A 15,590-nucleotide genomic window follows, 5' to 3' on the forward strand; every position below is an offset into this window, starting at 1 on the left:
AGGGCTGTGGCCCAGGGACGAGACCTATGCTTCATTCTTTTGGGCCTCAAGATTGGGGCCCTCCAGGGTGCACCCCAAATACTTTGAAGAGTAAGTGATCCAGAAGTAGATCATCAAAGGTTCCTGGTGAAAACAAAGCACCACCCTTTCCCCCCTCTTTCTCACCCCCATCCTCCCACCCCCACCCCCCACATACTCTGGCGAGGGTTCACGCTGCAGGGGTCGCTGGGCTGTTTCTGCAGGTCGGGGCAGTCCCCCAGCAGCTTCCAGGCATTCCCGAAGTCCTCCACCTGGGGCTCCACCAGGCCGGCGGGGGTCAGGAAGTCGTCGCCCCTGTTGCCATTATAATTCCCGCAGAGGCCGCAGGTCCTCCCGGCGTACACAGGGGTCAGCTGCCGGGAGAGGGGGCCACCTAGAGCCACTGCGCTGCCCGCCCGGAGTGGCAACAGCTTCTTTCCCTAGTGAGAAGCTTCTAATCAACAAGGCTCCCAGGGTGAAAAATGAATATGAATGGCGTAAGCTCCAGCTGAGGCCAAGGCGGCAGAAGGCAAACCCAAACTAAAGGTCTGGGGAGCACCCCCACTTCCAGCCCCCCAACTCCTGGCACTTCCACCCTGAAACTCCGAGGCCAGGTCCACAAAGGGATTGTGGGCATGATCTAGCGATCCCATGATCTAATGACCTAGTCGTGGAAAGATGGAGACACTGAGCCCAGAGTGGCCTCACCTAAGCCTGGACAGCCAGGCTGGGCCCAGTCCACACCGGTCAGGGACTCCCGTGTGGGCCTTCGCCCCCAGCACTCAGGTGCAAGTGCCCGCCCTTTATGAAGCCCTTCTGCCAGCCACTCAAGGACAGGCAGGCTGAGCCGGTCCTGTCCTGCGCTGAGCCTCACACCTCCCTCGGGTGACAAGACACAAGCGCTCCTGACAGCCAGGAGTTAACTCCGCCACCTGCATCACTGCAGGGCCTGGGAGTCACAATGTGGGGGTGAAGAGGAGGGTCCAACTCCAGGCCTCCGCATTCACTGCCAGCGTGCATTTTCAGACTTTGGTGGGGGGTGAGCCCCCTCACCCCACATGAACAGTCGGAGGCGCTGCTGCCTTCTCTGGTCAACTCTGGGGCTGAGGCCTGAGAGCCCAGACCCCACTCACCTGTGTCATTGCTGAGCCCAGGCAATGGCAGGTCACCCCTGCTCAGCCCTCCCGAGCCAGGCCTCCACCCACAGGGTCATCTCTGAGAGCCCCTTCATGCCCAGCTCCGACTTAACAAGACCCAGACTGAACAATTAGTGGAAGGTCCTGGACCCATAGAAAATGTACCCAAGTAAATGTCATTAATAAGGAGGATGGAGTAAAGTTTCTCAGTTCCCTGCATAAATATGGAGTGCGAGGCCCTCCCTGGTGGTGCAACTGGGAAGCTGGCCACGGTCACTGCAGTGCGAGTTCAATTCCTGGCCAAGGAGCTGACCCACATGATGCAACAGATCTCTCCTGTCTCACCTGTTGCTCCCCTCAGCAGTGTTTCAGTCCATCTGCCTGTTCTGCTCCCCACTGTCTCTGGTGAGTCCTCTCACCCCCCCCCCCGCAACTCTGGTCTGTACCCCAGTCCTTATATGCATAAATAAATAATTCTTTAAAATAAGTAAACATCGAGTGTGGCCTCCCTGAGCAGCAAAGCCCTCCCTCTCTGGGGTCCCTCGTTTAAAGCAAATCCCCCACGCTGGGACCTCCTGCCCCCCTCTTTGTTATATTTGTGTCCCCAGGGTTTGTCCCCTTCTCATGAGTGACATCATTGACTTGTTTTCCTTATTGTCTGTCTCCTCCCACTAGGACCTAAACCAAATGAGACAAGGATGAGTGTCTGTTTTCTTTCACCATCACAGACGCAGCCTCTCAAAAGGCAGGCATTCAATAAATAGCCATCCAATGGACAAATGGTCGAACACGTAACTGAATTGGTTTGGAGTGCTTGGGGGTCCCTGGAAGCAGCTGAAAGACAGCGCCAACAGTCGAGGCCACCCCCGAGAAGGTGACAAGTGATGAGTATCCGTCTCCTCGCCCACCCCACGCTGCAGCATCTTCTCTTTCCTTCTGAGACCCTGAACACACTCATGCCCCCCTAAGGTGCCTCTGGTTCAACCCACCAGACCTTCCATTTCCAACGTCTCCCACTCTCCCTTCTTCCGTCCATCCCTCTGGCTGTGGCAGGGGTAAGCCGGCCCAGGGGCTCAAGGGTGACATGCTGGGTGCAGCTGGCCATGACCTCTGTGATCCCTAGATCCAGATCCGGGAAGCTGGATGGCATACTTGCTACTCAAATAAACCTCAAATTGCAGTGGACTGCCAGCCCCAAAGATGGGGCCTCTGTCCATCACTCCAGGGTTGGGGGACTCAGGGACATTCACCCCCTCCCTACCCGTCTCCTCTGCTGAATGCTCTCAGCCTGCCCCCCCCCAGGTGTCCAGCCTCCAGCACCCTGTGGGCCCTGCGAGCCCTGGCAGCCAGCAGTGTGATGAGCACCACCTCTAGCCCCTTTTGAAGGGCCCTCTTTGCCCTCCAGCCCAAAACACAGGGTGCCCCACAGGCCACGGGGTCTCTGCCCCAACCTGAATCCTGAGAAACTGCCCCAAACCCACCCCAGTAAGAACCCTGCCTTCCATCCCCATGGGAACAAATCCCTCCTCAGAAGAGAAGGGACAGAGACCCGTGGAGAAGCAGCACCCAGCCTGTGATGCCTGCTGACCTCGGGGAGACCCCCTTCAGACCACAGCCCCCTGCCCTCAAGGTGGAAGTGGCTGAGAAAGTGGGATGGCTACCAGGGAGCAGCCCCCCTCGAAGATGGGGTGCAGGGTCAATGCTCCGTAGGGATCAGGGGACTGAACTCTGGTCTTGCTCTCAGCAGATGACCGTAAGCCAGGCCAAGCGACCTTCTTGTCCAGAAATGATGGCTCTTTATTTCCAACATAAAGGAAGGGTTGATGAGATCTCCCAGCTCTGCAATCTCTGGTCATATCTTTTAAAGTCATGAACTTGGACTCCCAGGGACAAACATGGTGGTGGGGAGCTCTTGCTCAAGGCCAAGCCAAGGCCTGTGGAAGCAGGGACCCAAGGACCCAGGTAGGGCCCTGGGAATGACGCAGGGCTGCGGGCTTCAAAGTATGGTGTTGGGACCCGTGTGGGGTCCCTGAGGCCCTTTCAAGGGGTCCTCAAAGGCAAAATAATTTTCATCATAATTTGAAGTCACCCCTTGGCTTTCTCCCCCTTGTTCTCTTAGAAGCGAGCAGTGGAGTGTTCCACCGATGACATGACTTGTCATATTGCAAAAGAGTAACAGCAGTGGGTAGGAGAGCCCAGCTGTCTTCTATCAAGCCAGTGGGAAAGGAACTTGCAGAAAGACAAAACAATGTCTTCTCCCTGTTTATTTTTGTTTTAGAAAATAGTTCTTTTTACATTAACACAGAGTGGATTTATTATTGCTACTTTAAATGCATGCATAAGCACAGTTTAAATGCATCCTGATTTAATTTATAATGTAATAAATACTGATAAAAAGAAGCTTCAGAAAAGATCTCGCAGTCCTCGGTCGTCTTTAAGAGGCATCCAAAAACAACAAGTGGGGAGCATGCGGCTAGGACACTGAGCAGAGAGAGAGTGGGTGCTGGCTCTACCCCCCACTGGGTGGGTCAGGCTGGGCATACCCCAGTTTTCTTGCTTCATTTATAAAGTAGGAACAATCATAGCTGCTAGGGAAACTTCCAGAGAAGTCCTGTGGAATATCTGGATTGCTAACCCAATGTGACTCTAGAACCACAGAGCCCCAAGGACCGAGAGGGGGATGCACCCCTTTCAAGGCAGCAGGCTGCAGAGCACAGGGACACCCGAGGGATATCCCCTGCTCCCCAGCTGCGCTGACACTGGCATCAAGTCTTCCCTGTAGGAACAGCCCAGTTTGTGGGTTCGTGGGTTACCAAAACCCCACAAGTGAGAGCCCCCAGGACAAACAAGGGCTGTCCAGGCAGCAAAAACCAGCCTCTTGTAAACAAGAAAGGTCTGTTCCTCACTCTGGGGGTGTTGGGCCTGGGAGAAAGGAATTCCTCTCCCACCACACACAGTCATTCTGCCCAGGGCGGAGAACAAGGGCCACTTTGTCAGGGTCCGGCAGGGAGGCCTTGCTCCAGGGGGGACCTACCTTCACCAGCAGCTCCCCGCGGCCGTCCCAGTCCATCTGAAGGTCCTCCCCATAGCTGAGGCGCACGGAGGCCTTCATGGTGTGCTGGATGCGGAGATCACCTGGAACCCAGGGGAAGCAGGACTTAGGCTGAGAGGGGAGAGGCAGGGTGTTGTCAGGCTGATGTCTCCTCCGGGGGGAGTAGGAGGAAGGTAGCAATGACAAATCAGGTAGCAGATGGGAATGTCCATCAGGCTTAAGAGAGTCTCAGGAAGAAGAATGACCAGGCGGGGGTCGGGTTGGGGGGCTCTTCCCACAGGCTCCCTAAGAAGTGGCTGGCTCCATGCTTGCCATTCCCCTGAAGGCCTCAAGAGGGCACTACAAGCTCTTGCATCCTTCTCTGGGGCAAGGGCCCTGAACCAAGGGATCTGCTTCCCACCCAAGCCAAGGCCCAGGTATTCCAGACCCTGCGCTGGGACAGGCAGCTCCAAAGTCATCTCAGCTGAGCAGTGCAGAGTGCAAAGCTGAAAACCGCAGTTCTTGCTGGAGGAGGGCTAGGGGGTCCCCTTGCCCACAGGGACCTCTGTGTGCCCACTTACCCAAGAGCACCGGCTCCTGCTCATGGTTTGGGGGACCGTGGTTGTGGGAGGGGAGTGGTCACTTGGGGAGGTCCAGGTGGGGATTTGCTACACTGGCAATGACAGTGGACAGGTCACAGGTCACCCGGCTTTGCTCCAGATCCTCTGGTCTGACCCAGCCTCTCGGCTTCGACCTCTGCTCTTTCCCATCTCAAAGCAGAACCAGAACCACCCTGCTTCCCCTCGGTTCCCCTTGGCTCAAGTCAAGTGTAAACACCCTCGGCTCCCTTTTCCCTCTGTGCTCTCTCCTGGGCCTGGAGCAGCTTCCTCCATCCATCCTCGCTGGGCATCCAGTCGGCTTCCTCTTCCTTCTCCACGAGCCCCCCTTCCCGGGAGGGACCCACCTTGCGGATACCCACCCTGCCCCCAGAGATCGTTCCCCCTCATTCCACGGGGCAGGGGTGGAGGGAGGAGGGAACCCACCTTGTAGAAGTGGGAGCTGCACATCCTGGCCACCCACGGAGACTCCGCCCCCATGCTTCAGCTTCACAAGGCCACTGTGCAGGCCGGGCAGGCGCACGGAGACCGAACGGATGCAGACAGCGTCGGGGCCGTCCGCACACTGGCGAGGGGGGCAGGCGGTGAGGTCACCACACCCCACCAGCCCACCACCATTTACTCAGAGAAGGACCCCAACCCCAGACAGACTGTGGCGAGCTCCCACGCAAGCAAAGACGCCCCTCCGCTGTCCAACCCCAACCCTGCCCAGCTTCCGAGGCTCCTGCGTCCCCTCCCATCCCGGCCTGGTCCCTTCTAAGGAATTCTAGGCCTCTGGCTCGTCTGCTTGTCCCTTAGACCTATTTTTTCCAAACAAATTGGGGGTCTGGCTCTGCAAGAGGCCCCTGTGGACCTTCATTCTGTTCTCTGGGGAAAAGCAGAGCCCCCAGACGTCGCTGGGGCTCCATCAAGGAGACAGGCCCCTTCCCATGGCCGCCCCTGCCCTGCCTCCCACAGCGCTCACCTGGACAGTCTCTATGACGATGGAGAAGGTGTGGTCCTGGCAGTCCCGGGCCAGCAGGTACTGGCAGACCCCGCTGAAGGTGAAGTACCTGTTGTCAAAGCTCTTGAAGTGGGACTGCCCTGTGACGAGACACTCCCCTGGAGGGACACAAAGAGGGGCAGAATGGAGAGCTGGTGGGGGCGGCGGAGAGTCTCCAAGCAGCAGCGGGGGACCAAACCCTGACACCAAGTACTGACACCCCTCAGACCTTCTCTCCCACACCAGTTTATATGAACTCTTCAGGGGGACCCCACGTCGGGCCTAGCTGTCAGCCCTCAGAGGTCAGTACTGGCTCCTCGATTTCATGCCTCACTCTGGAGGGGTCACTTACTAAAGGAAGCTCAGTTAGCAGTGAGGGGGGCTGGAACCCACACATCCATTTGTCCTTGCCCAAAGCCACCTCGCGTGGGGCACCTCAGTGCACCCCAGGGCTAGGTCCATCGGGCATGGCCGCTGGGATCACAGACCCACTGGGAGAGCTCCTAAAGGCCTGAGGGCATGAAGGGCAGCCGGGAGGGGCAATGAGGACGGGCCAGGCGGGCACCTTCAGAGTTCAACAGTGCAGCGACCAGGACCCCTCCCTTCCCCCGGGGCTTTGGGGCGGCTCTAAGGCCTCCTCATGGGCAAATCCACGCGTGACTTCAGCCCAGGCCAATGGGGGGCCAGGAGGCGATCTGCCCATGATCTCACCACCACCCAGCCAGCTCCCCAGGCCAGGCTGACATGTCCGTGGGTGGGGCGAGGATTCCCCTTCGTCTCCCTGCAACTCAAAGCCCTCTACCTCATGCCCCAGCCCACCCCAGGCCCCTGTGCTGGCCCAGTGCATCTCAGAGTCGCTATCACTTGTCCTGGGAAGCCCTGCACAGGGGGGTCCCTGCCAGCATCTCCAGTGATTCCCCATCCCCCCACCCAAGCTCAGGGCAACCCCATTTCACTGCAACAAAGGGCCCATTGAAGCTGAACCAGGCATCTGGATCCCTTCCCAAACTCTCTTTATGTATTTCCTCTCATCTTTGCCTTCTACTCTATAGAAAAATAAGCACACACTCGTAGCATGTCCGTTCCATAAAGCATGGGGCCGCCTTTCCTCTTGACCACCCAGCAACAATCACGTGATCCCCAGCATATGAATCTTGTCTAAACCTGAGGTTTCCCCCAAGAGCATCCTAGAGCAGACCCCATGTGGGCCCATCTCCAGGGGTTCATGGAGGCTCCTGCTACACAGTTGCTGGGTGAGGGGTGCCCCAAAGGTCATCGGGAGATTCCAGCTGCCCATCTGTCAAAGCCAAGCCCCGCTGCCTGCCACATCACTGGAAGGCACGGCCGCCCATGTTATGTGTTGGAAAGTAGGGGGTGGGGGTGAGGAGCCTGGGCCCGGGGCAGTGGACCCCTCTTAGCACGCCAGGACAGCAGCGGCCAGAAAAGATAGGAGAAACTAGGGGGTCCCTGGGTCACTGCCATCAACAGCACCTCCTGTATTTTTGCTCCTAACACAGAGCTCCACAAAGGCTTGGGATGTCCTACTGACTGACGCGACTTATGCCCCCAGATAACTTTGGGGAGGGAGGACTATCGTCAGGCATGATTAGACAGCTGGGACTGTCAACCCCAAACCCTACCTCCTGGGAGGAGAGAAGGACTGGAAAGTTAATAATCAATCATGCCTACATGACGAATCCTCCATTAAAGCCCCTGCACAACAAGCTTCTGAGACCTTCTATGTCAGGGAGCACATCCACATGCCAGTACCCCAACTCCACAGGGACATACTCCTGTGCTCGGTGGACTTGCCCTGTCCATCCTCCTCTGTATAGTCACATGTAGCCCTTGGTACCCAGCCAGTAACAGCAAGAACAGGGTTCTGTGAGAGCCGTTCTAGCAAGTCAGCAAGCCTGAGGAGTTATGGGAAGCCAAGGTAGCTAACTTCTACAGGCAGGGGCTGGGTGACATGTGAAGTGGGGGTGGTCCTGGGGGCAACGCTGAGCCTTGAGCCTGTGGGTCTGCTTCAGCTCCAGGGCTGAGTCTCAGACCCAAAGCGCAGCTGTTGGGCTGATGGGAGACCACACATTTGGTGTCGGTGTTGAGTAGGATTAGATCGTGCATGAGGGTCGCTGGCCGTGGAAGTCAAGGCAGAGCCAGCAATGAGGGGGACAAGGTGGCCCAGCTGGTTGTCTTCAGTTGGAATCCAAATCCCCCGAGGTCACCAGAAACCTTTGTAAATGGTCACTTTTCAGAAGCCACCATCAGTCTCAGAGTGATACCACCGTTTGCGTCAAAGGCCTTGACCCATGGCCGTAAAATAGGCAGGAATCCATTCCCCTATCGTCCTTCACCCTTGTTCTCTTATCTGAGCACGAAGTTGGGCTTCCACTATCTTGGACAGGGGTCAAGGAAAAAATGAGCAAACATTCCCAAGCAAAGCATTCAGGCCTGGAGTCGAATCCTCCCATCTGAACTCCTGCAGGGCCCCATGGTGTTCCGAAATTTCTTGAGACTCAGAACTGTATGTAGCGTACCTCCTTGGCCCAGCTGAGGACGGAGGTGCTAGGAAAGGGGGCCAGGAATGAGGACCGGCAAGCTGCCACTCTAGCCCTTGGCCGCCCAGTGCAGGCCACAGCCGGTCAGAGGTCAGTGAGCAAAGGGCAGCTCCTGGCAAGCCAGCAGACAGAGCAGGCAGACAGTGCATCAGTAGGAATGGGTGAAAATGCATAAAAGGAAGCCACTGCCATACGAATAAAGAGCTTTGCTCGTGGGCAGAGAGAACAAAAATGCTCCCATCCTATAGAGACACATCACCTCTCTGAAACACACTGTCGTTTGTGCCAAGCAAGCCTTCTGGGCGGCTGCTCCACTCGGATCTTTGTGCCCACCCCTCCCTCTCGGCCTTCAGGAAGGCCAGCCCATAGGCCTTTGGCAAAGTAACTCAGACTTCCGCCAAGCAGACTGTCAGGAAGCCTGCACCCAGCCCACAATCAGATTATAGTCTCAGCCCGATGTGCCAGGGGGGTTCTGAGAGCTGTGTGGGCACCTCTCTGTCTGTGAGGGGGGCCTCCCTACCCCCACTTGACAGAGACATTAAACTCGCCTGAGATCCCACAGTACACTCAACCTCAGAGACAGTCCAGACCATTCCAGACCACGTCCGAAAGCCAGTGTCACAATAAAACAAGCCACCTACATGTTCGGCTTCCCAGAACATGTAAAGATTATGTTTATGCTGTTGAGTAGTAAGTGTTACCAGTAGCCTTATGTCTAATAAAACAATGTGCATAACTTCAATGTAAGTACTCTTTGTTGCTAACATAGGCGACCGGCATCTTTAGATGCTGTTAGTTAAATGCTGTTCGGCTGGGGCAGCACAGGGGACCACCATATGACTGATACCAGGGTGCACGGGCATTTCTGTATGGTTCCAGAGTCCCAACACTGCCTCTTGCAGTCTGAGTGCCTTAGGGCTAAGCGTCAGGCCACCCTGATGCTGGACACAAATGTCCTCAGGTACAGGTAGGTTCTTCTGGGCCTGGACGCAGAGACTGAGCAGAGGAAACTCTGGTTCTGAAGGGTGATGGCCTGCGGGAGGTCTGTGGTGGCTCCTGAACCCCAACACGGCCCAAGCAGGCCACTGGCGCTTAGGGGAGTCGCTTCCCCTGGGTGTGTTCAGGCCGCAGCAATGCAGACTCTCTGGCCTTGGCTTACTCACAGCTGTCTTCGCTAGCCAGGGAAGAAGGTTCCTTCCTTCCCAAAGGCTTCAGAACAGACAGCTTAGATCCCAAGTTTGAATTACACAGGTGTGTTCTAATGCATCAGAAAGTAACCCAAACCAAAGAGTAAGTTATGCTAAGGCCTCACCTGCCCCTGCCACACTGCCAAGCCCCAGGGACAGGCTCCTAGCCCCCAGCCCAGCCACACCACCCACACAGGGCCCCCCCAATCCAGGCTCCTGGGGGCCTGCCCGTCTCAGCCCTCCGCAGCCCAGTTTGGCAAAGCAGCAGTGTGCTGTGAGGTTGAAGCAGCTCCTGTCCAGAGTGTTTGCTGGTGTTGGGTAACAACAGCCGGGGGTGGGAAGCTGCTGTAATTACCCCTATTTTACAGATTAGGAAACTGAGGCTGCAAATGATTGAGCAGCTTGCCAAAAGTCACCCAACTAACAAGTGTGGGAACTGGAATTTCAACCAGGCTGCCCGAGGCCAGCGCCCCCAGCCCAGATCAACGCTATCTTCCCCAAATCAAAGGCCCTGCCCTGGAAGCTTCCCAGCTCCAGAAAAGGACCACACTCCTTCCTCCATCAGGAATTTGAGAGTCTACGACCCAAGCTTTGTTTGTTTGCAGAACAGCCCCTGATAATGTCCTCAGCACACTGACCCCAGCCAAACGCCTGAGATTCCGTGAAAACAAAATTAACAGAACCTCTCTGGGCATGCAGAGGTTCAGGGGTACAGAAGGGAAATTCTGTAGGGCAAACCCACGCTTTGGCTGGGGTGCCCTAATTCCTAACAGGAAGCAGAGAGTGCAAAGAGTAGCGCCTGTCTAAGGGAGCCGCGCGTAGGCCGCTGCTCTGCGGGGGATTCTCTCCCCTCCCACCACCTATTCATGGCGCCTGCAGCTGAGGCAGGCTCTGAGGTGCCCCCAGCCCTTACCCCTGGATGCGTGTCTTGGGTGTGCCCTCGCCTTGAGAGCGCACTGGCCATGCAGACTGGTTTCCAGTGGGTTTAACAAAGCAGGGGTGACGGTTGCCACTGTGAAGGCATCTGAGTGTGTTGTGTCTAGAAGACCTTGGCTTCTGTCTTGGCTGACCCCCTCGCCCTCTCTGAGCCCACTCACTCCAGAAGTCAGCTGCCATGTCATGAGGCAGCTGTGGCTGTCTCCTCACCTTGGGCCACCAGGAGGGGGGCCAAGGATCATGTGAGTCACCTTCAGAATGACCCCCCTCACCCCCATTGGGGCCTTCAGATAAGACTGCAGCCTAATTCAGTAACCTAGCTGTGACTTCACCAGAGCCCTTGGGCCAGTTAAGACAAGCCCAGATTCCTGACAATAAAAATGTTTGTTGTTTGAAACTGCCAACTTTGGAGGTCATTTGTTACAGAGTAATAGAAAATGAACTCGCTCTTATTTGCTTCCATAAACCAAAGCTTATTTCTGAGACTTGCAATGTCAGCTCTGGGGAAGTCCCACTCTGCTCCTTGCTTTACCAGCAGGCCAAGCATAATCCCTTCCAGAATCTTCCCATCAGAAACCCTACCAGCAACTGGTATGCTAGGGGCATAAGATAGTCCCACTGCCAGCTGAATCGTGGCAAGGTAAAGATAGAAGCCAGGCATAGAGTAACTGGGAGACAAGAGGGAGTCAACAATCAACTCTAGAACTAGGGAAAAAACGGTCAGAGGCTTTGTTGTGTGCAGATCGAGAGCTTAGTAGTTTCACTGGCAAGATATCAAAGCATTCAGTGTGCTGCAGAGTTGAAACTGGTTATCTTCCCATCGAGGCAAGAAAGAAATCTCCTTGCTTCTTTAGCAAAGCTATCCTACACATTTTACACTGAAGACCACGGATTGTATTGTCTGCCCAGATGAGGCCTTCCATCACGTTCACAGCGAGTGTTCACTGTTGAAGAGATGAATGGGCAGGTGGAGGGGTGGGTGGAAGGGAGGGAGGGAGGGAGGGAGGGAGAGAGGCGAGGAGGAAGGAAGGGAGGAAGGAGAAGGGACGAAGAGAGGAAGGGAAGGAGAGAGGGAGGGAGGAAGACTGTTTGGCTAGACAGATGGTGGATGGGTGGAACATCCTCCCTATAGACAGCAGTTATTAAGAATCCCTGACCTGGTAGTCAATCTCACAAAACACAATGAACTAGATTCCTAGTCACAAATACTTAATTGCTTATCATCTAGATATGAAAAGGTTCTCACAGGTCAATTGCAGTAGCCCTGTATCTTTCACAAGGCTCCTTGGGACTTTCACAGCGTGTGATTATGGTAAATAAGAGCTGTATTTGTCCTTCCTGCTTCCTTTCACAACCACACAGAAGATAAACTGCCTCACTGGCCATCCTTGGCTAGACTAATTGATCTACCGCTAGTGCCCACTTTCCATCTAGTTCTAGAATTTGTCCGGTATAAAGGGCACTAGCTGAGGTTCTAAGTGACCCAAGGCCACAGATCCCAAGTAAGAAGCCTGGCACCCATGTTCAACCCCTGCCAGCCGGGCAAGGCCAATGTGGCCTTTTGGGGCCCAGAGGAGGGGAGCCTGTTACCTGACTGTTGGCTTAGCCATTTTTTATCACACTTTACAAATTTTGGGACCACCAAGAAAGTGAGCTGAGAGTGTATACTCTTAAAGAGCTGGGGGCCTACTCCCAAGCTCATGAAGGACAGCAGAGACCCTCCTAAGAAGTATGGACCAGCATCGAGAGAGAGTGAAGGGAAGAACAAAAGCAGAAGTGAGGCAGTGGTGGTCTGAGTCCTTTTGTCTCTTAACAGCTGTGTGACTCTGAACCTGTTACTCAACCTCTCTGGGCCTGCTCCCTCTTTTGCAGAATAAGAATAAATTGTACCTGCTTCCTAGGTTGCAGTGACAAACATTTATCACAAGGCTCTCCCTGGTGGCGCAGTGGGTTAAAGCACCGCATTATGAAGCTCTCCAAAGCCACTGTAGTATGAGTTCGATCCCCCACCAGGGAGCTGACCCACATAGCACAGCAGACCTCTCCTGACCCGCCCACTGCTCCCCTCAGCAGTGTGTTCCAGTGCATCTGCCTGTTCTGCTGCCCACTCTGTCTCCGGTGAATCCTCTCATCCACCACACTTCTGGCCTTCACCCCAGTTCTGTATGCATAAATAAATACATCTTTTTAAAAAAATGTTTATCACAGTGTCTTCCACACAGCAAACAGCCCACGAGAGACCTCCAAGGGAAAAACCACCAAGAGAAAAGGCCGGGTCACTGAGGGGTGAGGCAGAGGGGAGTTTCAAATGGGTAAAGTTTATAGTAAATAAAGCTGGAACCAAACAGGAGAAAATGAAGGGCAGAGACCATAAGGCTAATTTTCCAAAGCAGATTTTCTAGGACAGGAACAGGTGGCCTGATTTCCTAGCTTTTGACTCACACCAAGGTCGTTAAATCAGACATTCCAGAAAATTCTCACTTAGAGCTTAATGAATCATCAAGCCCTTCTTCCTCTTACTTTTCCAAAGAATTTCCATTCTTTTTGTTTAGTCAAACATGACCTTACATTCTTACAGCTCATTCGAACTTAATCCCTTGAACAAACAGGTAATGAGAAAGGACAAAACAAATCCTTTGCCCAGGTGTGTTCTCCCCCCTCAGCCACGCCAGGGTTCCCTCTGCTGGCCCAGCGGGGCTTGGCACAGTGGCATGACCCATGCCAGGGAGAGAGGCCGGGGGGCCAGGGGCCCCTCGCAGCCCGCTTCCTGCCTTGATGTGTGATGTGGTGCGTGATGTGTGTGGGCGGTAAGGGAGGACACGCCCCTGCATGCCAAGGAAAGAGGGGTGAACCCAAGGTCACCTACCTGGGCACTCTTCGTTGCTGCAGATCCACTGGCTCTTTTGGCAAATGCTGTTGGGAGAGAAGCACAGGGCCTGGGTAACTCTGCAAACACAAGAGCCAAGTTGACGTAGAGCTCATGGCAAACATCACAGGCCCCAAAGGACAGGACCTGGAAGAAGAGCCCTGTGGGTGGGGGGGTCCTGGTGAGGTTGTACAGGACTGGACTCTGACCATAAAGGACTCTTGGGGATCTTGGGGGAGAAATCTTGACAAGGGATAAAGAACAAAAAACCTAGGGGATCCAATGTCCCTGAAAATCTACCCAGGTGGTAAGCAGTCACACACACACACACACACACACACACACACACACACACACACATGCAGTTGGTGGAAGAGAACAAGGGAAAGCTGTGGGAAGCACGAATACCCAGACAACGCTGGGCAGCAGGAGGAGAGCCCTTGCAGGCAACCAAGAAGGGAGAGCAGTCAAGGCTCCAGGCCTGACAAAGAAAGGGGGAGCTATTTCCCCGCACGCAGGGGCAGGTGCAGGTAGCCAGAGGAACAGCCAGCCTCTTGCAGAAATGCCTTGAGCTCAGCAGATGGGAGCTGGAACTGGGCCCCTGCCAGCTGTGGAAAGCAGGGAGGGAGGGAAGGCGGGTCTGGGTGAGTCTCCCGAGGAAAAGCTGCCCCCTTGCACCCAGCAGCTCAGTGGACACAGGGAGAGAAAAGCATGGCTAGCGCCCCTCTTTGGGAGATTCACTTATTAAAACAGCATTTGGAAGGAAGTTGGGTGCATGCAGGGCCCTCCCTCCCTGACACCCCTCTCTCCAGGAGCACCTCGGTCCCATCACTGACCATCACCCTTTCCCCAAACCAGCCCCCTCCCATCTCTCTACCCGCCAGGTGCGACCCCTGCAGCCCCTGCCCGGCCCCTGGGGTGCGCCCGAGAAGCCCCACTTACCAGGTGTTGCAGTCTTGTGAGAGGGAGGCACCGGGGGGGTAGCGCCTCCCGGAGTGCACGCAGGGACACTCGGCTTTCTCCACGCAGCGGCCATCATCCAGGAGCTGGCCCTCTGGGCCCAGGGGCATCAGGGTACACACTCAGCTGACACCCTGCGGCATCTCCCCGCCCAGCCCCCCGCAGCGCAGCCCGGCCTTCCCCCGGTAGCCCAGGGAACCAGCTGTGACAGGTGTCTCAAGGTCATGTTGGAGGGAGGGGACTGTCCATCTCCTCTGCAGCCACCGCCAAGGTCTTTCGCTAGGGGGTTCCTGTTTACTTGTCACCAAAGACAGGAGACGGGGAAGGTTCCACATCTCATTCTGCAGAGGAGTGTACGGAGCTGAGGGGTTGCTCCTTGTCCCCCCCCCCCAAGGGGAAAGTTAGGGTCTAAGTGTGGAGGGCTCACTGGCGCCTCTAACAGGCTTTTCACCCAAGTTCACCAAGTCATTCCCAAGGCTCGTGCACAGCTCTTTTAAGCTCAGCTGATGTAGCCAACCCAGGAAACACAAAATATCTCTCTCCCAGGCCAGCTCCCTGGCTTCTCTGAGAAAGCAAAACCACAGTTCCAAGGGGGACACGGGCTCCCCAAACAGAGTCCTGTGGGCGTGAGACCCCCTTCGGCTTTCCTAGCTGCATGTGCTGTCGTGAAACCGCACAACGGGAAATGTGAATAGAAATGCACGAATAGAAATGCAGTCTGGAAAGACTTAAAGTCTAAATAAGAGGCCTCTGATTTCAGCCACGAGGCGCAAACACCAGTGGCCTTCGTGTGCTCCGGGAGCCGAGGGCGCCACAAGGTCTCGGGTTTGTCAATCAAGCGGGAAGTTTACTACCAGGGCAGCTGCAGCCGTCCACGCACTGCTCCTGACACGCCTCACTGATATGCAGGTTCTGGCAGGTTCTGGGGCACGGGGACACACACTCCTTGTAGTCCATGCCAGCGGGGCAGGCCGGACCTGAGAGAGAAAACAGCCCCCCAGCGCCATCCCTATACCCGAGACTCCCACCCCGTTGAGAGCTCCCCCCTGCCACCCTCAGGGCCCAGAGACCACAGGTCCCTCTGACGCGGCCCGCCGGCCCTTCCCTGAAAGATGTCTTCCATTCAGCAAGGCCCTGGCGAAGCTAAACAGTCGCCCAGGGCCACCCACCCTCTTTTGACCATCAACTCTCCCTGAACAGCTGGACATTCTTTTGCTCCTCTCTGCTCTGTTCCTGCCACCTAAAAGCCTCTCAGGGGCCCTCCCTGGTGGCGCAGAAGGTTAAAGCGCAGCACTAAGA

General features: G+C 55.6%; 1 protein-coding gene and 1 long non-coding RNA gene across 3 annotated transcripts in view; one reads left to right on the forward strand and one right to left on the reverse strand.

Moving 5' to 3' along the window:
* The window catches only part of LOC105854351, a 4,966-nt gene extending 1,470 nt beyond the window's left edge, over positions 1–3,496 (forward strand). Inside the window, exons 2-3 of the long non-coding RNA XR_001146031.1 lie at positions 1,830–3,116; positions 3,274–3,496. This is a non-coding gene — a long non-coding RNA (uncharacterized LOC105854351). The remainder of the gene's footprint in view (positions 1–1,829; positions 3,117–3,273) is intronic.
* Positions 1–15,590, reverse strand: part of LOC101636163 (von Willebrand factor) — a 104,412-nt gene that overhangs the window by 60,817 nt on the left and 28,005 nt on the right. Inside the window, exons 8-14 of one of the 2 annotated variants that reach the window (XM_012732432.1) lie at positions 15,146–15,268; positions 14,274–14,385; positions 13,332–13,378; positions 5,767–5,903; positions 5,229–5,367; positions 4,189–4,289; positions 197–392 (exon numbers count right to left, since the gene is read on the reverse strand). In XM_012732432.1, coding sequence (XP_012587886.1) covers positions 197–392; positions 4,189–4,289; positions 5,229–5,367; positions 5,767–5,903; positions 13,332–13,378; positions 14,274–14,385; positions 15,146–15,268 — 855 coding nt within the window. Of the gene's footprint in view, positions 1–196; positions 393–4,188; positions 4,290–5,228; positions 5,368–5,766; positions 5,904–6,136; positions 6,144–13,331; positions 13,379–14,273; positions 14,386–15,145; positions 15,269–15,590 lie in introns of those variants that run through there. The other variant, XM_012732433.1, reaches the window with a different exon arrangement.

Source organism: Condylura cristata, unplaced genomic scaffold (assembly GCF_000260355.1).
Source record: "Condylura cristata isolate star-nosed mole 26May11 unplaced genomic scaffold, ConCri1.0 scaffold00034, whole genome shotgun sequence".
Classification (NCBI taxonomy): Eukaryota; Metazoa; Chordata; class Mammalia; order Eulipotyphla; family Talpidae; genus Condylura; species Condylura cristata.